The 26,814-nt window shown below is 50.0% G+C and overlaps 1 protein-coding gene across 1 annotated transcript in view; it reads right to left on the minus strand.

Moving 5' to 3' along the window:
- The window catches only part of LOC111142652 (lipoxygenase homology domains 1), a 151,372-nt gene that overhangs the window by 5,117 nt on the left and 119,441 nt on the right, over window positions 1–26,814 (minus strand). The window contains exons 33-39 of the mRNA XM_022495969.1: window positions 23,772–23,899; window positions 17,262–17,379; window positions 16,241–16,415; window positions 14,435–14,620; window positions 8,316–8,486; window positions 2,377–2,509; window positions 860–1,018 (exon numbers count right to left, since the gene is read on the minus strand). Coding sequence (XP_022351677.1) covers window positions 860–1,018; window positions 2,377–2,509; window positions 8,316–8,486; window positions 14,435–14,620; window positions 16,241–16,415; window positions 17,262–17,379; window positions 23,772–23,899 — 1,070 coding nt within the window. The remainder of the gene's footprint in view (window positions 1–859; window positions 1,019–2,376; window positions 2,510–8,315; window positions 8,487–14,434; window positions 14,621–16,240; window positions 16,416–17,261; window positions 17,380–23,771; window positions 23,900–26,814) is intronic.

Raw genomic sequence — 26,814 nt, forward strand, 5'->3', positions numbered from 1 at the left:
GGGGCAGGGCCTGTGCCAGGAGGGGTGGGCCACAGTTCTTGGCGGGGGCCCAGCAAGCAGGCCGGCCCTGTGAGTTGTGCACCTCGCCTGTCACTCACTCCCCAGGCCTAGGCTCCCGGAGGCAAGCACTGGCCCCGCGGCATCTCTTTCCTCCCTTCCCGGTGCCTCCACGCTGTCCTTCCTGCCTTCCAGGGCCTCTGCGCTCTTTCTGGCATCCAGTGTGGTAACTAAGTGGTTTTAATTAGAAAAACTGATGGCTGTGGACTGTTACCCAGGTAACTAAAACCCTTAATCCTCCAGAAATGCCCGAGTCTCCAGAAGGCCCTGGAGGGTGGGGGTGGGGGGATGCAAAAGCTCCTTATCCAGAGTCCTCAGAGGCAGGTGGGCCATGGGGTGACTCCAGCTGGTCTCTGGTTCCCACTCTGCCCACTGGGAGGGCAGAAGCAGCCAGCTTCAAAGCTGTATTCTTTGTCGTTGCTCAGGGAGGGGAGGGGAGGGGAGGGAGGGGAAGGGAAGAGCCTGCTATCTGGCATTGTCTGGCTCACTCGGGGTTTTTCCAAGGAAGCATCCCTGGATTAAAAGGCTGGAGTATCCGAGCTCATCTGCTCTAGTCCCTGTCTCTGAGCCTATGGCTCAGAAAGCTCCAGAACAGTACAGCTGCCTCCGCCCTTCCTGCCTTGCAAGTTTCCTGAACCAGGTGGCCTTGAAGGGGACAGCTCCCGGGGTCTGGTGTCTTGCCTCTGCTCTAGCCCCTGTTCATCCCTGAAGAGTGAGCAGAACTTTGGCGGGGTGGGGGGAGGTCCGTCCCTGCAGAGTGAGCAGCACTTCCCGGGGGGAGGGGCAGAGGCACAGTACATACACATTGCCGTGCTCCATCTCCGTGATGGTGATGGTCTTGACATGCCAGACCAGCTCTCTCTTGGGGATGAACCGGTCCTCCCTGGCGAGGTGGCCCACGCAGAGGGAGGCAATGTCCCCCAAGAAGATGCTGTCAAACTCAAACGTGTCTGTGGTCCCCCTGCAGGACACAAAGATAGGCCTGTAAGAGCTGCCCGTATCCACTGAAGGAGGTGAACATTTATTGAGTGTCTTCTGCATTCCAGGCACTGGTCTGAGGAGCAGGGATGGAATGGCAACCACAGCCTGATGTCAGGCTTACGTTCGTTCAGGGGTTTGGTCTAGTTTTGGAACAAGACAACCACAGTCATTAAAAACCCCTGCCTGGTCGCAGCGCCAGGGGGTGGGACCGTCATGAAGCAGATGGAACCAGGAGAAGGGGGAGGCCCTGGGCCCTGGGTGTTGAGCTGGGGAGAGTGTTGGGGTTCAGAGAGCAGAGCCATGGGAGGATGGGAAGAGGCCCCCAAGGGGGAACTGACTGGGGACTGCGGGAAGGAGGCACAGGCTTCACTTGGGGGGTAGTACTGGCTTGGCTGAAGCTGGGGTTCAGCTGGGGAAGTGGCAAGGGGAGAGGCAGGGTGCGGCCATCTGTGGCAGTCCAGAGTGCCAGTCTAAGGAGCTCAGACTTCGTCCTGATGCACAGGGAGTCCGAATGAGAGCTATAGTGGGTCACAGGCGGGGGAAACTTCTGTAAGCACTTCTGGAGGGAGCGGGGAGGGGAAGGGGGCATCTGGGCGGTTCAGAGGCGGCTCTGGTGTGGAGGAGGGGAGATTGTCCCGGAGTGCCTGCCAACCAGGAATGGCGAGAAGAAGTGCCTTTACCCAAAACTCCAGGCTGATTTCCCTACACAGCATCTTAGAGGCTCTATCCTCCCTCCCTCCCTCCAAGTAGAACTCAATTCTATGCTGTCTCACATGATGACTCTCTTGCCATCTCATGGCTGAATGTTCTCTTTTTCAATGAGGCCACGAGCACCCGGTCTGCACGGACTTGGAGGAGGTCTGCGGTGCTACCCGGTCCTGCTGCCACGAGGGCTCTCTTTAATTAGCTAATTACTATTTTTTGCCGTAGCTTTCTACCAACTTTTAAAAAACTGAAATATATTTGACATAAGACTGTATAAACTTAAGGTGTACGTGTTAATTTTATACAGTTTTATATTACAGCGTGATTGCCATTGTAGCGATAATTAGTACCTCTAGCACATTATAGAATTAGTCTTTCTTTTTAATGGTTGACATAATTAAATTCTCATCTAGTAGCCTCTCTTGGAGTGGCAATCCCCTCCTTTCCCTTTTATAAGGGAAACTCCTCGGTCCTGACGCGTTTGCACAGGGCTGGCACACAGTAGGTGATCGGTAAGTGCAGTGTAGGCCCATTTGTATACTTATGGCGCCCACCAAGGGGATTGATTTTGGGGGTCCCTCTCTTACCCACCCCACCCACCATCACTCCCTTTGTGGGAACCCCTCTTCCTACTTCCTAAAGGCCCGTTGTCGGGAAGAATTTTCCACGAGAAATTCTTTGGATCGGTTCTTCCGGCCTTCGAGGATGAGCCAGACGTTCTCCCTGGTTTCACCTCCGTTGCCTGTTTCTATGACGATCTCGTAGGCTGCGGTGAAGACGGTGGGAGAGGGTCAGCTACGGGAAGCACCCCCTGCCCGTGGCTTCCAGGTCCACCTTCTGATCTTAGACCACAGCCTGGGGGCAGGATGGGGTCTCCGCAAAGAGGTACTACCAGGAGAGCCTGCCCCCCGCCCACCCCTGGGCTACTGTTAGAACCTCTTCCAGTTAGAGAACAACAGCTTTGCCCTGCTGGGAGGGAAGCCCCAGGAAGCAGTGGGGGAAGATGAGTTTGGTTCTCAGGGATGGACAGCCCCCAAGATGTAAAATGGAGATCATGTGCAGAGAGAGGAGGAGAGAAGAAAGGGACAGGGAAGAGTGGGCAGGCCAGACTCCAGGAGAGCTTTGAAGTTTGTACACAAGCTGCAGGTCCTGCCCGGTCTCAGTTCTCACTCCGGTGCCCTCCTCCTCTGCACTGTCCTCAAGCACGTCTGCATTCACTCAGCGATGATTGTTATGTGGCTGCCAAGTGCCAGGATGCAGCTAGACTCTGGGGGGCACTAGAACTGCCTCTATAGCCCCAGACACACACTGACTACTATAGCCCCCAGACGGAATGTCACCATGCAACCCTGCAGCAAAGGTCTGAGGGAGCTCAGGGTGAGAAGAAAAATCAGCTGCCCATTAACTCTCCAACACCATCTTCTCGTATTTTCTCCCTTGCTCCCTCCATGCACTCTGCCTCCGTGCTGTCCCTGGAGCCCTGGGAGGTGCCCTTGTTCCCTGCACAGCAGTGCTGCCCCCCCCCAACCCCTTGTTCTCTTCACTCCCACTCGCTAGGCTCAGCCTTCATCTCGTCCTTGCTCATGAAGTCTGCCCCAGCCCCTCAATTAAGATTGCAACCCTGTGCACCCAGCACTCCTGGCCTGCCTTAAGGGGCTCCACATTTTTCTCTTCTTTTTATCACCTGTTACCTAGGAACATGCTATGTAGTTTGCTTATGATTTTACTGTTCATTGTACTCCCCATCCCATCTGAATGTAAGCTCCATGAGGGCAGGGGGAGGTCTTTGTTTCACCTACTGATAGATCCCAAGTGCCCAGAAGAGCGCCAGGCACACAGGCGCTCCATACATATTCAAGCAAATGAATGGATGATGCCGCCGCAGGAAGCCTCAGGAAGGAGGTAGCATTTGAACCTGAGCTCGAAGAAGAGTGATGATGACCGTCAGCAGGAAGTGAAAGGAGGTTCTAGGCAGAGGGAGGAGCACAAGCAAAGACTGAGGAGGTGAGGAGGGCTCGGAGTTCACGTGAGCTCACAATCCCTCCCCAGGGACCAGGCCAGAGATGGAGCTTTCCAGAGTGTCCCTTGTGCATGTGGCTCTTGGAGCAGTAAAGGAATCAGAAGGTTTGGGATTCTGGATGCAAAGGACAGCTGTTTCTGCACCTTTCTCCCAGAGATGGGATATAGACAATGGAGACAAGGCATGGCTGTGCCTACAGCTCGGTGTAATGTTAGCCCTTCTGCCCTTGTGACTTCTCTCAAGGAGAGTGTCTGCTGTTGAGATGAGGGAAATGAATCTAGACAAACAGGCAGGTAGCCAATGATAGAGGAGGAGAGCCACAGAGAGCACATAACTCCTGAAGAAGACGAGGCTCTGTGGGTCCGTACAAATCCCAGCCCAGGACACTGAGGACCTATGATGGCTGAGCCATTGTCAGCTCCCACTGCCATTCTGCTTTCCTCACAGAGGGTGGGTTGAGTTCTGCAAACCTAACACCTGGGAGTTGCAAGTGAATCCTGGGCTTTGTTGAGGAAATGGTTTGTTGGCCCCTGGGGAGGAGGCAGGAGCGCTAGTAACCTAGAGGCTCACTAGGTGAACTCAAGTCAGAGATTCAAGAACTAATGCGGATGGAGTGCAAATGGGCCATAATCCTTTCCCGTTGGTCCTGGGGGTAAGGAAGCCAAGTAAGGTGTGTCAGCAAGGACATTTAGAGAAATTGGGAACAAATGTTGCCAATGCATCTGTGGTCTTTTGAGAGGAAGATCAGTGAACATAGTTCACCCTGTCCTCTTTGCCGGTATTTCATCAATGGCTTGATAAAAATGTGGAAGGCGTGCCTCTCAAATTTGTGTATATGTGGCTGGGGGAAAATGGACAGAGGAGCACCAGGGACCTGAAGGAATGGGGCAGGTGGGAATGGTGAACCCAGGCTAGTGGGGATCAGTGTAAAGCCACCCTCGAGGCCAGCACACCCACAGCGCAAGCCCGGCTGGAGAGAGGAGCACAGCAGCTCCGGCATGAGTCACCAGCATAAAGGGGGCACTAGCAAAGCCACCACGGGCTCTGGGGGGCATGAGTGGAGTTCAAGTGGCAGGACAGGAGAGGGGAGAGCAACAACCCTTGACATCTTCCTCTTGGGCATGGCATCTGCAGAGGAAGATGAGCAAGGAATTCAGGCTGTCCCGTCATGTGAGAGGTGCTGAATAAATAGGGGTTGTCCTGAGGCAGAACCGCAGGGGCACACGATGCTGGGACAGTGGGCTCCTGGAACTCACTGTTCCAGATCACCTTTCCCACCTCACAGTGTCAGGAGGCCTCCTGCTCTGTTCAGATGGCCAGTCAGATTCTTCCCTTTGGAGACACCGTCTTCTCTTCCGCTGAAAAGGTTAAGTACAGAGCTATGGGGTTGGGACTACCGGAGACCATCTTCCCACAGTGTAGACAAAGAAGCAGAGATGAGAGGAAGTCGAGACAGAGATGTCCTGAAGTGACTGGCGCCTCTGGAGACAACCAAGTCGAAGCCAGCTCCACCTGAGACTTCCAAGTTCTGGGAAACAACACATTTCCTCTTTGCTGGAGCCTCAATGTGGGTTCAGGCCCAGACAACCAAGAGTCCTGACCACTCCTGAAATGTTCTGTTTGACTCCACTGGGACTCCCAAAGAATGGGAGCTTCGAGAACTTGAGTACGAAGATGGATTTTCTGACAGAGCTGCCTGGTGAAGCAGGGAGTCCTCCGTCCCTGGAGAGCTGGTCATCAAGCTGGACTATTTCTGGCCTGGAAACTTGGTAGATAAGGCTCAAAGAGCAGCCCTAGGAGGCGTCAAGGGAGGGAGAATAGGAAGGGGAAGGGCTGTAAGAGGGGCGCCCTGCTCCTGCTGGAGGATGTCCCAGTGAGGGAGATCCTCCTAGGGTTGTGTGTGCGCGCGTGTGTGCTTTGAGTGTGTGTACGTGCGTATGTGTATGTGTGTGCCTGCTTGTGCACACACGAACTTATAATACTACTGCTCAGCCCTTACTTCGGATTAATTGCAACAGAATCTGGGATTGGGACCCAGATGTCATTGTTATTTAAAAGTTGCCGATGGCTTTCAGCTTTGCCGCACGCTGGAATCATCTGCAGAGGCAGGTGCTTGCAGAGGGCTGGGAGCAGCTCTGGAACCGCTAACAAGAGTCAGAGGTAAAGGCAGAGAAGAGGGGCTGAGCCAGGTGGAGCAACTGACCCATCTGGAGACCAGCCAAGCCCAGTAAAGACGAGAGAGCCTGCAGCAGAGCAGTGAGCCCTGGTCTAGGAATCAGGTCACCTGGGTCCTACCAGCTGTGAATGGGCCTTAGATGTGTCGCTTCACCTCTCCGGGTTTTGTTTTCCTTACTGCCGGTATAGAGGTGAGAATTTACACCTGATCCAGCTCAGGGGGTGGGAGTAGAGCTGTGAAGGCCTGACGAGAACAGAGGTGTAGAGTGCTTCCCACATACGAGGCTCTGTTCGCGCACTGCGAGGGTGTTGGTTCTCACAAGCAGGGTACCTGGAAGCGCCCCGAGGCCACAAACACTGAGAATGAGTGTCACTAGGCAGGGTCTTGGTTTCACCCACTGGTGTGTCCCAGACCTCAGCAGGGGCTGTGGCACTTGGGAGGCGCTTGGCAAATGTCCGCCAAGTGGCTGAGTGAAGGTAGCAGAGGACTAGGATGTTTGGCTCCAGCTGTGCCTGAGGCTCTCCCCGGTGTGACCCTCCATCTGAGGACACAGGTATGGTCATCTGTCCCCCTGCCATCACCTTGAGGGCACCAGGCTGCCATCCATGGCCTCTAAGGAAAGACAGATCACCCAGGACAGCTCCTGGGCTGCCTGCCCCTGCCGCCCAATCTCTGGTCTGTAACATCCTTCCAGCACTAACCCAAGTGCTGCTCCCCTCGGCCATCTCCCTGCTAACCCAACCCCCGAAGGTCTTAGCAGCTGCTTGGCAGGAAATCTTCGAAGGAGACTCGGTGATTATACTCTGAGCCACACAAATCTCTCCTCCTCTGGATGCCAATAGCCTGGAGGAGCCTCTATGGCTCCTCTTGGCACATGTGGAAGGGGTTTAAGGCTTCCTATTGCATAAGGGGCTGATGCTTCTCCCTCTAACAAGATATGAGGCTCTAAGAGAAAGGACCGCCGCTTCTGTTCGCTGAGCACTAACTGCACACTTATTGTCCCAAAGCCTGTAGAGCTGCAGAAGGCTACAAACATGCGTGGCCCTGTCCCTGACCTCTGGAAGCCTCTAGCTGTATAGGGGCACTAACCATGTGCAAAAGCTGATACAAATAAACTGGAGGTCACAGAGCGGTGTGCACCACTCACGCATCTGTCACGAAGCTGGGCAACCCGTGATTCCTCTCTAAGTGTGGGGTCTAACCTCTGAATCAGGGAGGAATCCTTGCACCATAAACCTGACAAGGGGTGCTTGGCCCCTACTTTGGATGTTCCCTGGGACACAGTGCTCACCATCTCTTAGAGCAGTTAAGGTCACGATTGGGTAGTTTGGATGGTGTGGCCAACATGAATGGGTGGCTTTCTACCAGAGAGCCATGCTTCCCTTCCATGGTGTACGGTTTTTCCCCTGGAGGGGCTGTCCAGCCAGGGACTACATTTCCCAGGTGCCCTTGCATCTGGGTAGAACCAAATGGTTAGTTCTCACCAACAGAAAGTGAGTCAATTTGTTAAGAAGGTAGGGAAGCATGCCTTCTCCATGCTCTTTTTCCTTTTGCAAGAACTATGGGAGCCCTGTGTTGAAAATGGCAGAGACACAGATCAAAAGACCTTGGGTCCCTGAATCACAGTGTGGAAGGTCTCCTGCCAATGACCACACTGGATGGTTTATTACATGAGTAAGAAATACATTTTAGTTTGTTAAGCCATTGAGATTTGGGGGTTCACCTCTTACTGCAATTAGCATTACCTTGAAAACTGAGGTTAAAAAAAATCCTTTCTTTACACTGGGCTCTGCCTTTGATAAGACTTCTTTGAATCTGCTGAACCCAGACTACAGGCATCTGTAGTAAAGGAACAACTCCCTAGTCCTGGGATGGCCATCCACTTGGGGGATCAATTACTTTTCCCTTTAAATATCCCCTGCAGATCTAAGAAAGAGGCTGCAGGAGAGGCTGGCTCCTCCTACACATTCTGTTTCCAGAAGTCTTGATTTGTCAGCTGTTGCCACAGGCCCCAGTTGTATGGAGCCCACGATACAAAAATAAACCAGAGACAGAGCTTCCCATTCAAGTGCCCAGCCCAGCCCTCAGGGCAGGGTGAGCTTGTCCCCTGTGGTTTTCTGGCTACCTAATTAGTCCCTGTGACAGGGGCCAAGATCTGGGACCAACGTTTTGGCTGTTCCAAGTTCGCCAAGGAATATTTAGGGTATTTATTTATGGACCTTCCCAAAATTCTTTCCTTCATAGGACCTCTGAGTCCCCTCCAGCTGTAACAGTCTCTACTTCAGATTTACCGACGCCCTTCCTCACCCCCTCCTGAGCCACCTCCCATCTAACACTGAAGACTCAGCCCACGAGTCACACCTGCCCCCCACGTACTGGTCTCCTGCAGCTCATCACGGATCTCATTGTTGGCACAGGCAAAGTCACGGAGCGTCTGCCTGTCTCCCTCACTCCTGGAGAGCCAGCAGTCACACTGGAAGCGGAAGGTCTCATCACGCGAGTTGTCCTTCACGTCGATGTAGCTCAGGTGCCAGCCAGGAAAGATCCCTATGGAAAAGACTTCGTGGGGACCGGGAGCTGAACATGCTGTCTCTCTTTCAGCTGTCTGCTGCCCCCTGCCCACTGGCCGTGAGGCCCCACATAAGTTCTCTGTTCTCTCTTGGCCTGGCTTTCTTTGTTGAGGAAATGAGGACATGGGCTAGATGGTCTCTGAGGGCTCCTCTAGCCCAGGGCAGGTAATGCTCTTTGCAAAATCCTTAGTCTGGGGTTCATGAGCCCTTAGAGGATCTGTGTTTGTGAATGAAGCAGTCTAGGGGCTGGGAGAAATTGTGCTGTGATTACACGTTTCACCAGGGAGAGGGCTCATAACTTCCACCAGGTTCACAATGGGGGCCACTGACTTCTGGGGAGTTCACACAGCTGAAGGACAAATCCCATTACTTCCCGACACCAGTATGCACCTGACTTAGGCCAGTTATCCTTCCAGAATTAGTTCTGGCATCACCTCCTCCGGGAAGCCTTCCCTAGTGTCCCCTGACTGCCCAGTAGGCCTGCACCTGCCTTGGCCACACGCTGACCTCCCCATGTCATCATTGTTTATGTGTCTCCTCCCCTGACCATGAGCTTTTGGGGGACAGGGACCTGGTCTTATTTGTTTTTGTTTCCCTAATGCCTTGCCTATTGCCCATCATGTAGTAGCCGCTCCATGAATGTGGGCCGTGTCTGTTATGACTTTGAGGACCTTGGCTGTTCAGCGGTCATAGAAGGGATTTGGAGCTGCTGCTTCTTCAGGGTATATGTTAAACTTGAAAGGTCTCAGCCTAATACTGAACATACAGTTACTTCTGCTGTAACTGGCAGGGCTTCTTTCAGAAATGCTCCTCCCAAATCACAGCTATCAAGCATAAATCTCTGCATTTGCTGTGGCAGCTATGTCTTATTTGTACCTCGCACTGGTGCAGTTACTCTCCGAGAACTCGGAAAGCCAAAGCAACCATCGCACGTGGGGGAAATCCTGTTGTGTGACAGGTTACGGGGTGGTACCGGCTGCTCATTAATTGTCCACAAGGCAACCTCACAAGGAAGGCACGTATATGCTCAAGACTCATGTCTTGCCCTCCCATGTCACCTGGGCCTGTCCCCACCAAAAGGCCATTCACTAGGATTGGACACTGCCTCCAGCAATACCTGTAGATCCTGCTGCTGGCCTCAAGGCTTATAAGCACAAAGACACACAAAGATGGACACACACTTCTATCCCTCCGCTTTCCGGGGATGGCGGCGGGGGAAGTGGATGTGGAGACTCCCGGGCTGGGCATACACACCAGCAGTCCTAGGATAGCTTAATTCTGGGTTTAAAAGGCTCTTCATATATTTTTTTTAAACAAAGATCTGTACTGAAGTAAAAACCCATGAGTCTTGAAATAATTATGTTAAAATTTAAAATACTTCTGTTGAGTTAAATGGTGGTAAGTAATTTTATCAATAAACTTAAAAAAAACGCAACAATATTTTTACTTTTCCACATTGGGGCCAGTTCTGACTGTAAGGTTATAAATTGGCTGCTTTCTGAGATGATAACACCATGAAACTGATTCAACCGCTCAATAATCCCTGGTGTGTTCAGTCTGGAAATGATGCACAGGAGACCCGTTGGAGCAGTCCTTACAGACCTCCAGAGTGGAACAGAGAAAGGGAGAGGCAAGTAAAAAGGAAGGCAGAGAAAGAGAAGCCCAATGTTGGTGCCCTTGGAAGGTGTACGTGTGTGTGTGAAGGAGAGAGCAAGAGAGAGAGCGGGAGAGAAAGAGATTCTGTTCTCCAGACCTTACCCAAATCAATTACAATAGAGTCTCTGGGGTAGAAGCCAGGCGTCAGTGGTCTTTACAGCTGCCCAGCAATTTCAATGTAGAGCCATGGCTGAGAACTAGGACCTGCACTGCAATCACCTGGGCCCCCCATCCTGGAGAGTCTGATTGAGTGCGTTTGTAATGAGGTCCAAGAATTTCCATCTCTAACTAGTTCCTTGGTTATGCTGATGCTGGGAGTACCAGAGTCACACCTTGAGAATCACTGGCTTAATGATCTCTCCTGACTCCAGGATGATGGTGTTTCAATGGCTTCATGACAAAACAGTCAATGGGAATTAATGGGAATTATAAGTGTGTGACTGTGTGTATATGGGCGAGTGTTAGTGGAGAGGGATGACATTAATTGGAGAGGTGGGTCATCGCAAGATCATGTCTGTTGCTGGAACACTCTATTCACCCTGCTTCACAGCCCAAGTAGATTTCACTCCTGAATTACTTCTTGGACTCCAGGCAGGGTGGTGACAGTGAGTGGAGGGGAAGGGTGGATTCTGGGCGGGCTTTAACTTTATCCACAGACAATTCAGTGCTCTAATGTAGCAGTGAAAGCAACCGGAGATGGAAGAGAAGGAATGTGTCTGGCTTGGATTGCCCTGGTGCTTGGTTGCTTCTCTTCCCACCCTTCCCCCTTTCCCCTGTCCTCTGAAAGCATGGCCTTGTCTCACCCATCTCCAATTCTCTTTTCAAGTAGGAGTTCTTAAAAAACAAACAAAAGCCCTCCTTCCATGATAAATAGCAGGCTAACCCCAACTCCTTTAAGATGAAAGAAACTTGTCTTCAGATCTTTTCTCATTGTTGATTTAGTTGCCTTGTTTTGGATATGTTCAATGTGATTGACAGGGACCCTACCACCATGAACTCTACTAAGAAACTATCAGACACGCAGCTGGAAACAAGCAGCTTTGGGGGCTGATGTCACGTGGTTGGCTTTTACTGGTGAAGACGAATCCGCAGTAACAGCTTGGCTAATGGTGTGGCCAGCACTAGCCTGATGGTGGAGACCCTCCTGACCCTGTAGAACAACAAGGAGCCATCTGAAAGCCACCATTAGAGAGTCCATTTCTTTACAGTCTCCTCTTCTAAAAAGTTTATTTGAGAGAGAGAGAGAAAGGGATAGTGATTGTGCAAGAGAGAGCATGAACAGGGGAAGGGGCAAGAGAAAGAGGGAAAAGCAGGTTCCTCACTGAGCAAGGAGCCTAATGAGGGACTTGAGGCCAGGACCCTGGGATCATGACCTGAGCTGAAGGCAGATGCTTAACTGACTGAGCCACCCAGGTGCCCCAAAGTCCCCTCTTTTAAAGTCTTACTTTTTAAATTTTTTTACACAATGATAGTAACCCCCCACTGCTGGACACCTTTTAACTCACAGCCAATCCATATCAGAGCATATCTGCCCCATCCTCTTCCATAGTTGTATGGTTTTCCTTTCCATGCACACACCAGAAATCAAATACACACACACTACCTTATGGACACATAGTTGTTCTCCAGAATTTCACTTGAATTTTACAGAATTTACAATATTGATGCTGTAGTTCTTATCCTTTCACATATATCATAGTGATCTTTTTAAATCATAGATTAAATTTTGTGGTAAAAGGTTCTTCATGGGGCACCTTGGTGGTTCAGTCAGTTAAGCGTCTGCCTTCAGCTCAGGTGATGATCCCAGAGTCCCAGGATCAAGCCCTGCATTGGGCTCCCTGCTCAGCTGGGAGTCTGCTTCTCCCTCTCCCTCTGCTTCTCCCCACAGTAGTTCTCTCTCTCTTGCTCAGTCTTTCTCAAATAAATAGATAAAAATCTTTAAGAAAATAACTAAAATCTTTAAAAAAAGAAATCTTTAGAAAAAAGGTTTTTCATTTCCCCAGAGTTTTCATCAGAGAAAGCAAGCAAGCAAGATGAATCAGAAAATAAAAACAGTATGTTATAATTTGTTCTGTATTATAAAAGCTATGGAGGTAACTGTAATTAAGAGGAAGAATAAATCATTTACCTTTATTTTCTTCTCTGGACAATATTTTCATGGTAATCATGGGAGCATTTTCTTAACAAAAGAATTACAGTTAATAAGTGGCGAAGAAAGGACAACTAGAAAATCACCATTTGTAATCCTAATTGATCATCACTGGATGAAGCCATTAGATGAACAGTTATTGGCGGGGGAAGGGTGTCAGGGTAACCAGGCTGACAGTCCCTGGATCCACTATTTGGTGTGAACATCAGGAAGAGTAGGATTGCTGTGAGGTAATGGGAAGTACACAGTTGCATTTTAAAGAAAGTTGCCAAAGAAAGTTGAACCTGAATCCAAGCATGCCTTTAGAGCTGACTTCCAAATTGTAGGAAATACGGGGACTCGAGAGGCAAAGACACTACAGTAAGCAGATAAACTGGTCCAGAATGTAGACATTCTATAGATCATTGGCCCAATCCTTTCCACAAGCAAATGGCATGACGAAAGAAGTAGGCATGCTCTGCTTTTGAAGAGACTGAAGGGAGATGGCAGCTATACACGGAGTGGAGACCTTGTTTGCTTCCAGGTTCAAGCAAACCCAAAAGTACAAAGGCATTTTTTACGTTAAGGAAATTGGCATACGGAGTGGAAATCAGATGACACAAGGAAATCATTGTTAAGTGTGATAGTGGCATTGTGTTTCGCTTAAAAATGTCCATTTTGAAAAGTGAAACATACTAAATATGTTTGGGATGAAATAATAAGAAGTAAGGGTTTGATTTTATATAATCTAACAACCAAAAAGAAATTGGAAAGAAAAAGAAAAAGTGAGAAGGGGAAAGCAGGTATGACAACTCATAATTGTTGGATCTATGTGATGGTTATGCGGAGGTTCATTATACCATTTCCCTCACTTTTGTTCATCCTTAAAATTTTTCATAAAAATTACTGGATAAACAAAAAAGACGGAAAGGTAGATTCAAAGAAAGAGATGACTGCCATGATATTAAGTTAACTAAACATTTGTAACTTATGAGGCATCACAACTTTTTTTGTGGAAGTCTCTCAAACGAAATATTTTTACCCTCATAAATTGCTATGCAAGGGAAGCATAATGTAGCTTGAATATTTTTAAACTAAATATGAAAAAATGTGGCATAGAGAGAGAGAGAGCTTAAGGACATATTTAGCTGTCTTGGCTTATATTAACATTTAAGCTTCCATCTATGGAGGAGAAAGTTACTATAAAGAGGAAGCTAGGCACAGAACCTGGACTTCCCTGTACCTCTCCTGACCCTACTATCCCAACCACCTGGGTTCACTGAGGATACAGACAGATATCTTCCTTTCCCTGCTTTCAGAACCAAAGTCTGGCTGGAGGGGAGGAGACCCACTTCTCTGCCTACAAAGGAAAGAGGATAACGTCGGTGCCCGGGGTTTCTTTAAGGCCAGGACCAAGGCAATCAGATAGTCTTGAGTCTGGGACTCAAGGGACGAACCAGGCTGTTTGAAGAGCTTGCCACTTAAACCACAGTAGTAGCAACACACAGTACAGCCCGACAGTGAGGAGCTGTCCGCGGTGCTGAGCTGCTTCCCTTTTCTTTTGATAGTGAGGAGACACAAAATGATTGGCTGTAAAGTTTTTGAATAGAAGAAAAATGCATCAAGAAAAATGAGAAACTCTAGGTATGTGCATAGTTAGTGTCGGGGACAAGGTGGGAAAGCCAGTATTAGTGGACCTAGTCGTGAACCTGGGATTCATGGCCAGGACTTAATTTTTGAAAATATTAAGGCATGGGGAAAAACTGATTCCATAGAGATGTGGGTTTCTTGTGACTGCAGCATGAAAAAAAAAATCAGGACTGAGTCTGAGAGAGTGAAATGTGGCTATAAATAAATTCCATTAAAACTATATTAAGTCCCTACTACAGTACAGGCAGTGTGATTGGCATTACGGAAAGAGCAATGAACAAGACAACGGTGTAGTTAGGAACTAAGCTTGATTTCTAAAATTTGTCTAGAAACACAGGACATTTCTAACTGATGGAAATGTCAAAATGGTGGCAACCAACAGTTTTTAGTTGCCTGCCACCTTGCGGTAGGAGGGTCAACATGCTGCCAGGGGGATGGTGGAAAGCTGAGGTTTGCTATCCCCCCCCACCCTGACCTTGAGCAAGAGCTACCTTTGTTGTCATGCCAGACCCTCAGCTTGCAGAGGTGGCCCAGGCTCAGCATGTCAGGGAAGTTGAATGTGTCTGTGTTGTTCCGCTCAAACTTGTTCCAGTTGGCTGACTGTTTCAGGGCCAGTGTCCCGCTGTCCCCATTCTCCCCGAAGATGATGATGAACACATTGGCATCGGTGCCTGCTCCTAGGAGGTATACAAAATAAGGGTTCTGGGTGTTAGCCTCTTCAACACACAGCCCACTTGCTCTGGTTCCCATCCTGGCTTTCTTGGAGGAGCCATCAGTGCAGATGGGAAGTTTCGTGTTGATGAGGCCAGTGGGGAGGTTGGAAAGAGTTGGTTAGTTTTTTGAGACTCCTGGGTCTCCAATTCTATCCTTCATCTTATCTCTGTGTCTTCTAAATGATATTGGGCTAAATGAGTCTGGTTAGCAAGTATGAGTGGTTTAATGCAAAAACTCACTTATTTCTGGGGAAATACACCCATACTTAAAAGGTATGCCATGAAGACTGGCTTTGCAGGTTAGAAATCTAGGCTCCTTCCTGCACAACATGGATTCAGAATGAAATAGGAAAGTTCCTTATTCCCCAGATCTATCCCTGGTTGACAGTCTATACTAGAGCTTTGTATCATTTGCTTAAGCCAAATAGAGGTACTGACCCTAGTTAAAAAGAAAATGTTTCTCAAAGAGGTGACTCCATGAAGCTTTCCTGCCACAGACACCCTATGGTTATCAAGGGACTTATCAACTATTTTCTGAGAACACATCATGAGGGGATGCAGGGGTAGAAAACATGTGGACACTTGGAAATTTTAGCAAGAAGAGTGAAGGCTCCATTGTTAGGAGAAAGGAAGAAGAGAGGCACCAACAAACTTACCTGCTATATGGACCCACACTTACTCCTGAGATCCTACCATGAGAGCTTAATTTCTTTGGCTAAATGCTTCTTTGTTGAAAATGTAAGCTATTAGGGCCTACAAGCTAACCCCTCACAAGACATTTATATTCACTGCGAATGAGTTTGTCACATTCCTTGTAACAGCTCCTGGAAAACAGTTTGATATAGAGAAGGGTAGGCGGGAGACATTGTTTCCATGATGGGAGTGTGTTCCCACTCAACCTCAGGCCTTTGCACAAACCAGCATTTTTGCTTGGAAGGTCCTTCAGCTGGTGTTCCATCTACCTCAGTGGCTTCTGTTTGTCTTTCTGCACTAGACTTTGGTATCTCTTCTGTGAAGCCCTCCACGACACTTGCTCCTGATTTCCAGCTAGATACAGAACCTTCTTCTGGGTCCCCCAGCTCCTGTGCAGACCTCTGCCAGAGCTTAGTTCACTGCCATTGCTCCCCTAGAATGTCAGACTTAGTTCACCGTCATTGCTCCACTAGAATGTCGGACTCATAAGGGCCCAGGGTCATCTCTCCATCCTAAGACTCCAGGCCAAACCTGGCACACAGAAGATGGTTGCCAAGCACATGTGTCAAAGAACCCAAGGGCATCTGAGATTCACAGCAGCATGAAGACAGAGGGCCTCTGAGTCATGTTCCTGCACAGTTTTCTAAAGTGCTGACCATAGTGCCCAAACTGGTTCTCTCAGACCTCCTTGAGGGAGGAGGAGGAGAGCCAATTCAGTCATTGGGAAGTGACTGGACAGAAAGTGACACATGGTGGAAAGGACTTGCATTTGGAAGGTCAGCCAAAGAAAAGTGAGAGCCTGACCAGAGCCCAGGACCTGAGTCAGAATTTGAGGAAGGGCAAGTGCAGTGGGATGTGGGACTGGGAGATGGGACGGATGCCCTGACTCACCCAGGATGTCACTGGTCTTGACTGAGACAGTGTAGGAGGTCCACTCCATCATCTCTTCCCCATCAATGACAGCACACATCTCACACACGAGGGTCTTCTTGCCCTTCCGCTGGGACAGCCAGTCTCCATAGTAGAACATGGTCAGGTCTCCAGTATTCATGCACTTCAGGAGGATCTGGATGAGAGGAGCCAGTGTGGGAACCCTCCCTCACCTCCACCAGCTGTTCACCTGTGAACACAGGCCCCTTTCCCGAACCCCAAGAACCCACGATTCCAGACCCGAGATGAATTCTTCTGACCAAGATTCTCTGGGAAAAAGACCCTGCATTGTATGTCTTGCACAGGGGCTGAAACCCCTTAGTTTGGGGATTTGGAAATGGGTAATGCATTCAAACCTGTTTCTGAGAGGTACCTTCATTGTGCACAAGAAATGTTTGTTGAATAAATGACAGAAAAAGGGACCAACCAAACCAATGTCAGCCATAAATACCTTTAGTTGGCCAAGTCGTCCTTGGTGTGGGCACCATATTGTTGGCTCAAGAAAAATCCGCTAATGGCTGTAGAGGGGGAGTGGGAACCTCAGGGGACTCAGGATAGATAGCCTTTGGTGGCTGGGAGATTTGAGGACTGAATCAGGGAGAGCAGACCCCGAGATGGAAAAAGAGGCAGCTACCTAATGTGTGATCCTAGGGCACCAAAATCTCCCTTCCATCCTGCCTGAAGTGCCCAACATTAGACCCTCTGCTGCCCCGGTTCTTGCTGCTTCTCTCTCTATCCTCCCAATTGACCTCCTCCAAGAAGGAGGTGCTAAGTCTGTCCACATTATACTGACAGCACATACTGAACACAAACAACTAAAACTACGTTCTCTGGTTAATTCAAGCCAAAGGGCTCACCGGATCACATAGGTCTGATTCATGTCATAACCCTCTAAAGTGATGTTTGCTCTTTAACCAGGTCCACTGATAACCGAGAAGAGCGGGAAGAAGGGTTGGGCTGTGGGTGGAAGGAAGACATCTACCCTCTCCAGGAACCACTCGGGCCGGCTGCCCAGGCCATCGATTCGGATCCGCATCTTGGTGAACGGAGCAATGTCCAGGATCTCCATGATGAAAGTGTCATTCTGCTCCCGCTCAAATCTGGGGAAGAGAGGAGGGGTGTGATGTAGGATGCTGGCTAGAGTGAGGGGTGAGGCCTGAGAGAGGATGGAAAGGGAGGCTCCCAGTGACGCCCCAGCAGTCTGTCCCTTGCACCCCAGATGTGTTCCTAAAAGACGGTTAAGTGAGCTTGGCTGATAGCCATGGCCCTGAATCAGGCTCTGGATCCTAATCTCATTCTGCCAGCCACCTAGAGCAGTCCAGGCTTCTCTCTGGGACTTGGTTTCCTCATCCTTATTCTGGTAGAAATTACACTGGTCCTGCAATCTCACCACACTGTCAGGAGGACCAAAAGAATGTGACATCAACTGCAAATGTAAAAGGAATTCCATATCTGCAAGGCTTCCGATGAGATTCTAGGAGTGACAGGGCTGCCATGAATGGTGGGGCAGCTTGTACACTGCTCAGCTTAGATGGTACCATTTACATTTTTCTGTACACAATCTGCAAAACTAAATGCAGTGGCCTGGGATTGGGTAATGATACCAATAACTATTAAATGGCAGGCACGTAGAGGTAACATTGTTTTTGGTGCTATTACTATTTTTCTGCTGAATGACCTCATCCTCTCAGAGATGCTCTATCTTGCTTTCCTACTGCTCTTCCTACAGGGCTACATGTATAAATGCAACCTTCAGTGCTGATTGCTTGACTGATAACTGATTCCAGATAATGCTGCTGATAAGCCTTGGGGGTAATGCAAGCGGCACTGAAGATAGGAAGATAGGATGCCACTTGGCGACTGGGCTTCCTTGTATATAAGACATATATTTAAAAACAGAGGCCACAGCCGGAGGGGGTTGGGACCGAAAATGCTGCAAACCAAGAACTAGTCCTTTTCTCAGAGGCAGTGGAAGAGCAGAGGCCTAATCCCTTTTGATAACTTACTCATCTGTATTTTATGATTATTAGCAGCAAAAGCATTCTCCCGGAAGTCTGCTCTAAATCCCTCCTGCTCTAATTTAAGCCCTGCCTGTTGTTCTGGTCCTGTGGAAACTACAAAGGCGTGCTCACAAGTCCCCTTGTCGAGCTCGTAACACATACTGGAGATTCTCTCAAATAATCTTTCAACTAGTTGATTCCTCACCAGGTGCATAATTTTGCAGATTTAAGGAACTTTAGAATTCTTTGCTTTGAAAAAAAAAATAATGCTTTGTGTTTCTCTTCAATTTTTCACTCTTTGAATTTAGCCAAGTATTCCCATTTTATGGAGATTTTATGGTGGGGCAGTATAAAAGGGAGAAAGAAATAAGCTTTTCTTCTAGAAGACTAAAGAGTGGATGGCTGCGCCCCCTCATCCTTTATTAGAGGCTAGACCCCAGTCCCACCTGGGTGGACCCCCCTCTCCGCAGGGTAAAAGGCCCACATCCACAGTGGAAGCCCCTCTGGGGCCCTTCATCCCTCCACGACTCACTGGCCGCATGTTTCCAGCCGTCCCACTCCCTCAGATATCTCAGCTGACATGTAGGAGGCCTCCACTTCGAGAGGCCACCTGGGGAAAGGCGGTCATCCTCCGATCCAGGTCTGCTTGCCTCTGGCTCAGAAAAGCAGGGCTGCCAAAGTGGTCCAGAGCCTGCCCTGCTCCTCTGCTCAGAGGGGCCTCTACTCAGCAGCAAAAGAGGTAGCGTTGGCGGTGGGGGGGGGGAGCTGCGACTTTTGGCTGCCCCTCAGTCTTTTCCTGTTCTGGTTTCCTTCCCTTCCCTGAACCCCACCAAAGGCTGTCCTTGGGAAAGGGCCTATCACCCACTCACTCACTGGTCTCTAGGACTCAGAATAGCCAGAGAGCTAACCAGGGCCCAAGCTTTCATGCGGAAAAGCAGCTATTTGATGGAAGAAATTAAGACATTGCTAAGAAGCTAGGGAAGGTTTGTGGGTAGGGAGCCTGCAAAGGGGCTGGCTGGAAGACAGGGAGGAAAGGTATGGGGTCCAAAGCTGGCTTCTCCAGGACAGCTGCCTAAGCAGTCAGCCTTGGTGCCACTAGAGGCATGGCTGGGGCTCTTGGGAATGGCAGGGGTCAGAGCCTTGGCTATGGCTTCAGGCTAGACCTAGCTCTAGCTGCTTCCAGGCTGGACTCTACACCAAGACCCATCTAGTTCATGCCCTGCCGCCTCCAGTGACGGGTCCCCTGTCAGCTTGGGGCAGCCCTTTCCCTCTCTGGATGGCTGGGGCCAACTCTTAATAATGTTTGGTTTACATGGAGCTGGGTCTCCCCTCACGGGTCCCAGCTCTGCCCACCAGAGCTAATGGTTTCACTGTCAACAGTTCAGCCACACCCAGTGCCGTCCAACAGTCCGATGCAACTGGCCATCTGACCTCTATTCTCTAGGCCTCCATCAGTGGAACATTAGGCAGCAGTGAAAATGAGCAAATCACAGCCATCCTCAGGGGCTCAGAGAAATCTGAAAATCCTTGTGTCGAGAAAAGAAATTAAACATGAAAGAATGCCCACAACTTGTCTCACTTACATAACACTGAAATCAAGACTCAGTGGAAGCTGGTTGTTCAGGGAGGCCGGCACAGGTTAGGGATAAAAGGATAAAGGAAAGCAAAAATCTATCTACCTTAAAAGCCAAGACAATACTCACTTCTAGGGTACAGGGAACTGGCAATGTTCTTGGGCTGGGGGATGGCTCATAGGTTTTGTTCTGTAAGTATTTACAATTTATGTACATATATATGTTATGCACGTTATACTTGTTTTATATATATATATATATATATATGTATATATATATGAACAGATGGCTAGGTACAAATAAATAGAACTATATTCTCTAATTGGCTGGTGCCAAAGAGGTATGAGGCTATTGAATTATATAAATCATAGAAGGACATCTAACCCCACCCATACATACTTCCTAATAAACATTAAAAAAATTGAATGTCCTTGAAACTGTTTACTATTCCTGATAAGACTGATAAGACAGGGATTTCAGAGCCCTGCTCTGTGGGTCACAGCCCCTGTGGTAGGCTGACAAACACTTCCTGCTAGGGTGACCCTTAATGCAGTCACAAGTGTCTTTATAAGGAGGAGGCAAAGAGAGATTTGACACCTACATGAGGGAGGAGGCGATGGGGAGGATGGAGCAGGAAGAGGTTGCAAGACACTGGCCTTGAAGACTGGAGAGATGTGGCCACAAGCTAAGGAAGGAGGGCAGCCCCTAGAAATTGGGAGAGGCAAGGAATGGGTTCTCCCCCAGAACCTTTGAAAGGGGTGCGACTGGCCTTGATTTCTGCCAAGTGATACTGATTTCAGACTTCTGGCCCAGGGAAATGGGAGAGAATACATCCCTGTGGTTTGAAGCCACTAGATTTGCAGCAAATTTTTATCACAACCCCCAGGGGCATGGATGGAGCACACTGGGATGTGAAGGGGGCAGATGAGGCCAGACCACCTTGGGACCAGCATAGGGGGTATTCCAAGGATGCGTGAGAAGCAGGATGACCGTCTTAGTGGTGGTGTCTGTGTCCACGGGTGCAGACGTGCCTGGGGGGTAAAAGGCAAGCCAACAACCCCTGGCTCCTCAGATCTCTCCTCGGGAGCCATTAAGATAAGTGAACACAGCACATGCCCCCATGAGATATCAGGGGGTGATGGGAGCTGAACCCACCGGCTGCATCCATATGCACAAGCATCCTGGCTGTGGTGTGAAAGTAGACCAAAGGCAAAGAAACCTCAGATTCCAAATATCTGTCATCCCAACATGCCAGGATCAGGCCCTGTGCATGTTCTAATCTCCCAGCGCCCTCTTAAAGTGTGGCCTTCCTGCTGAAGACAATGTGTCAGGAGGGCTGACCCAGCAGTAGGAGCGGGGACTTTCCAACTGCCTCCCACGGGGGCCCTCAAAGGCAGCCTGCCTTCCTCTTCTGTCCCCTGAGACTTGCCTCCAAGCCCGACTGAGGGAAGGACTCAGCACACCCAACAACTACCCTGTCCTTGAAGTCCCCAAAGGCGGCCCCCTTCCATTCCCAGCGCTTTAATGCTAACCAGGTAGTGGGAGTTCCAAGTGATAAAGATACAAGACTCACGAGCTTATCAAAGCCATGGCCACAGTCACTGGTCCAATAGTTCCCATCTGTCTCCTGAAATGGCGTCTGGAACCCTACTGGGCTCTTCCCTAGGCTGGCATTCCCTTGGGCTCAGTTCCTCATCTTCTTTGCACTGAGGGCTCATGAAAGCCATGTGGCCATTCTGTTGGGCAGACCCACAGAACTCTGACTTCCCTTTGCTTCCAGACCAGGAATCTCTCAGGATATGAGGTCTCTACTGGGCCTGGGAATGATGCCTTACAGGCACTTACTTCCCTTTAAAAAGTCACATATCTTTGTCTAAAAGTAGCACCTATCCCCACCAGATACCAGCTGACTCAATTTCCACCATCAGAGACTCATTCCTTGGTTTGTGCATTACCTTTTGAGGATGCCATCTCTTTGGATGCCACATTCATTCACCACATCTCAGTGTGAATTAGTTTACAGAACTGTTTCCCCCAAAGTGGCAAGATAAGAAGTTGGGGGCTTCAGCTGGGGAATGGAGTAAGTGAACAGCTACTGACCTTGACCTCTGGGTCTAACATTTGACAACAGGGCAGCTGGAGCAGGCAAACCGTGTACGCAGGCATGGCTCTGCCTCCTATCTGGTCATGCACCGCCTCTTGGGAGGGAAGGATCTCCTTGCACAGCACCAAGCTGTGCACATGTTGTAAGCCCAGTGAGTCTTACTACCCAAGTCCCTGATCAAGACGCTGACACCCAAAGTAAGGCGCAGGTCGAACAGAGCCAGTTGCTGATGAAATCAAGCAAAATCTGCCTGGGGTAAGAGGGTCTGAGCTTGCAAACTAGAGGTGGTAAGGAACAGTAGCTCTCAGCACGAAGTAAGTCTTTATTCAGAAAAACAAAATCCTCACAATATGGATTGTGATAAGCACCACAAACCACTTACAATATGGTTGTATTATAATGTGACTCTCAAGCAAGACTTCCAGAATTTAAGTACTGCCAGAAAGGAGTCTATCTCCCCTACCAGCAACTATTTCTGTATATGTCTGTGAAATAAGGTGTGATGGTGACATGGGACAATCAATTAAAGAAAAAAGAAAACTCAACAGGACTTTGGGCTTGGGATGGAGGTTAGGGCCAGAGTGTAGAGAGCATGAGACTCCAGACAGATAGTGGCTAGGCCACATGAGACAACAGAGCCAGGCCCCACCACCTCCAGCAAGCCTCCCAGGTGACCAAACCATGGCCTGAGCCCTAGCAGGCCCACAGTAGTCAGGCCTGGGTTGCCCCGCTCTCCTGCTCAACATATCACGGGCCAGGGATGGCCTGGGGGACAATGGCTGAACACAGAAAACCAGCACAAACCCAGGACTGAGTCAGGACTTCAGGGAAAGGGCAGACAGTAAAAGCTGTGGGGAGTTCACCTTTATCATCATTACTGATGACATAAGGGGCAGCAGAACCTCATGCTTAAAGCCACGGACCCCTGGATGCAGCTCCCAGTGCCATGTGACCTTCAACAGCATGACTTCACCTTGCTGTGTCTCAGTTTTTGTTTTTCAAAAAGGGGATGATAGAAATGGTCCTCAGAGAGCCGCAGGGAGAACTGTGCCACTGCGCTCAGTGGGCTTAGGGAAATGCCAGGTCCATGGTAAGGTCACTCTGGTGTTCATGCTGTTGCTGTGGCTCCCCAAGTGTTAAGCTGTGTGGGTTCAGGAATCTTCTCCTGGTCATACTCTGTCTCCTATGTCTGAGACAGTGCCTGCCATATACTAGGTGTTCAATTATTTTTTAATATTTAAAAATACTTTTGGCTTTTTATTTGCAATCATTTTAGACTTGTAGGAGAGGAGCAAAAATAGAACTGAGTTTCTGTGTTCTCTTCACTCAGCTTCCCCTAATGTTAACATCTTACATCATCATGGTATGGGGAATGAAAACAGGAGATTCACAAGGATACAACGCTATCAACTAATAGACTTTATAATAAACATTTTTAGGTGATGGAGGGCGGGAGGGAAAGACGGAGGGAAGGATGGATGGAGGGAGGGAGGAAGAGAAGGAAGGAAAGAAAGCAGGCAGGAAGGCAGGCAGGAAAGAGGGAAGGAGCTCGCTGTGGGCTGAGATGATCAAGGCAGGCTTCCTGGAGGAGGCAGATTTGAGCTGGCCCCTGGAAGAGAAAGGCCCTGAGGCAGAAGAGAACGGATGAGAGGCATTCCAGGAGAGAGGAATCTCCTGGATAGAGGTGTGGAGGCTAGAAGGCCCTAAGGTATGAGGGGAGAGGGAGGGAAGCAGCTGATTGAGGAAGGGTGGGACTAGAGGCTGGGGGACTGGATGTGCAGAAAGGCGAGGGGCAGAAGCCCCCCTCTAGATACCTGGCCTTCTTTTTGTCCAGCTTCACTTCCTCTGTGCTGCCATTGATGCCGTAGAGGGTCATAAAGATATTGGAGTCTGTACCCCCGCCGACCACATCACCCGTCCACACCGTCATCTCATAGAGCACCTGCCGAGAGAGAGATGCTGTGAGAGCTGCCGACAGTTATGCCCAGGCCCATGCCAGGCCTGCCACGTGCTGTGGGTCAGCAAGCACAATTCCAGGTCTGTCCCTGTGTTGGGCACAGCCAGTAGACCCTGCGAGCGTCCGTGAGCAGTGACGCTCGAAGGATAACCACTGCTTCCCCGATTTACTCTTCAGGTTGGGATTTGGCCCTTTTGCCTGAGGTTTGTTCCAAAGAGAATGTGTTCCTTCTGTCTGTCTCCACTGGAGGGGGAAGGGGCAGCCTGCTCTTCCCTGGACGATGCCTCACTGGTTCTTTCTCCAGGGGCAGCCTTGAAGCAAGAGGGGCCACCTTTGCCCAGGTTCTGGAATGTCCTCTGGCTTTTTTCTCTGTTCCCTCTTGCCAGGCTGCCCATCTCCTCTGAACACAGCCGGCCCTCCCTTCCCCTGAGACTGCAGCACGGCGTTCTCACCTGGTCCCCACTACCCAGAAGCCCTCCAACTCAGAACCCGGGTTATGTGTCACAGTGATCACGTTCCTGACGTTGTGCCTGTTGGGGGCTGGGGGCTGGGTGCTTTTCAAGCAGCATCGAGAATCTTTGCCATGATACCATGAGGGTAGAAGTGGTCTTGGTAGGCTTGGCCCAGAGGCCAAGTTCACTACTTGTTTGCCCAGGCAATGAGGGAAGAGCCTCTTGCTTTATCAGGAAAATCCTCTCAAACCTTAACAGGGCATCGTGGTGGCAGGAGGAGCTACTGGGAATGAAGGCAGGAGCCTGGTGCTTTTTTGCTCTTATTCAGACAGGCATGAAAAATAGCAAGATCAAAATGAGAGCTTTGGTGACCCCATGGAGACTGGCCCCTTAAGGCTAGTGCCTCCAGACTGTCGTGCTCTCTGGGCCCATCGTTCTCTCCTTTACACAGATGTGTCTCTTTTTAGGTAATAGGTTGTTTCCAGAAAGAGACACAGAAATGGGGCTTTTGTAATTCCGGTCTGATAGCTCCTGGGGAGATGGACTGTCCAAAGAACCCTGTGGTTCTTTGCAAAGTGATAAAGCTGTGTTCTTTTGTAACGTCAATAATAGGGGCGTGGGTCTGCATTTCCACAGACTAAAGGGCTCAGGGGGAGATACAGCTGTACTGAGTGGGGTGTGCGTGGGGGTGGGCGGCACGCACACAGACACACTCACACCCACATGCACGCTGGGAACTGGGTCAGGACAGAGGTCCCTGGATGAACTGTGTGCTCACCCACACCATCCGTCTGGCCGCAGATGGAGATGTCTGGGTAAGAGGGGGAGTGGATCTATGCTGTAGAAAGTTCTGCTTTCTGGCTCTCGAGCAGGGGAGGGGCAGGCATCCATGCCTCCCCAGGTTCTCAGAGCCCCACAGCCAGCCCTTCCTTCTGTTTCCATATACAATACAAGCGGGGCACACTCAGGCCCAGGGTGCTTTCTTCTTACCTTCGTGGGACACCTTCTGACCTACATCTATAGCCCACGGGTTTAGATTCAGGAACAGAGTTGAGGGCTGGAGCATTCTGTTGAGCCCATAGCTTTTTGGTGGGAAAACCCATGCAGGGTTACGTGAACCAGGGCCATCTGAGCCACCAACTGTGCCCAGCCCTCAGGCATCCAGCACTGGCTTGTGAGTTCAGTCAACTGCATCCCAGATCACGCGGCCAGTTAGAGGTGGAGGCGGACGGGAGCCCAGAGCTCCTGTCCTTCAATGGTCTCGTGCCAGCAGCTCTCACTGCCCTGTAAGATCCTGAGGCACATGGTAGCCCACATGCTATCTTTCCCCACCACTGTCCTTGGGCATGGAGGGAGCCTTTGGGGGAAAACGACTCTGCACACCTACGCAGGGCTTGCAAAGCTCTTCAGGGACTGTTCATGACCTCACTTGCTCTCATCAAGATCTTCTTACATGGAACAGGATGGAAAGCGTTATTTCCATGGACTGTATGAGAAGACCAAGGCCCAGAGAAGTTAGGTGATTTGCCCAAGGTCACACGGCAGCAGACCCAAAGAGACTCGAGTCTCTTGGCTCCTAGCAAAGTGAGTCTGGCTGGTGCACCAGGCTTCAGCCCTGCCAGTGCCCCAGCAATGAGTCTCCTGCTTCCCTCACTTCTGTCTCCCCTTCTGCTCTCCTACCCAACCCTGCATGGCCCTTGCCATGCCATAGGCACTCCCAGGCCCCTCTCCATACCTTCTTCCCTATGTTTACCACCATGGCATCCAGGAGGTCGAAGACGCGGGAGGTGACACCGTCGCCTCGGTCCTTGGCAAGCCAGCAGTTGCAGTGCAATGTGTACTTGGTGCCCTGGGTGGGCACGGCCAGACATAACTCCTCCACCAGCCAGCAGCTCTCAGGCGAGGCCCCATCATGGCCCAGCTGGGAGGGGACACACCAACAGTCTGGGTAAAACTGGGAAGGAAACTCTTGCCACTCAGCATCCCCCTCCCTGTTCTGCACCTTCCTCCCTCAGGGCTTCCTCCCAATATGCTCTGCACACAGACCTGGGTCCCTCCCCCGGAGGTGAGGAGGTTTTGCAGATGAAATAGAAGTCTCTAATCAGGTGATTTTGAATTAATCAAAAGATTATTCTGGGTGGGCCTCACCTAATCAGGCAAGCCCTTTAAGAGAGGGTCTAGATGCCAGAGATAGAAGAAGTCAGAGAGATTTGAAGCAGAAGAGATCGTGTCTTATTGGTCTTGACAAAACAAACTGCCATGTTTTGGAGAAGGTCACGTGACAGGGCACGCCTGCAGCCTCTGGGAACTGGCAGCTTCAGTCCTACAACCGCAAGGAAATGGATTCTTCCAATGACCAGTGAGCTTGGAAGAGAACCCCCAGCCTCAGATGAGACCATAGCCCTAGCGGCAACTTGGTTTCAGCCCAGTGAGACCTTGGGAAGAGGA

Source organism: Enhydra lutris, unplaced genomic scaffold (genome assembly GCF_002288905.1).
Source record: "Enhydra lutris kenyoni isolate GAN:26980312 unplaced genomic scaffold, ASM228890v2 scaffoldscaffold8, whole genome shotgun sequence".
NCBI classification, from domain to species: domain Eukaryota; kingdom Metazoa; phylum Chordata; class Mammalia; order Carnivora; family Mustelidae; genus Enhydra; species Enhydra lutris.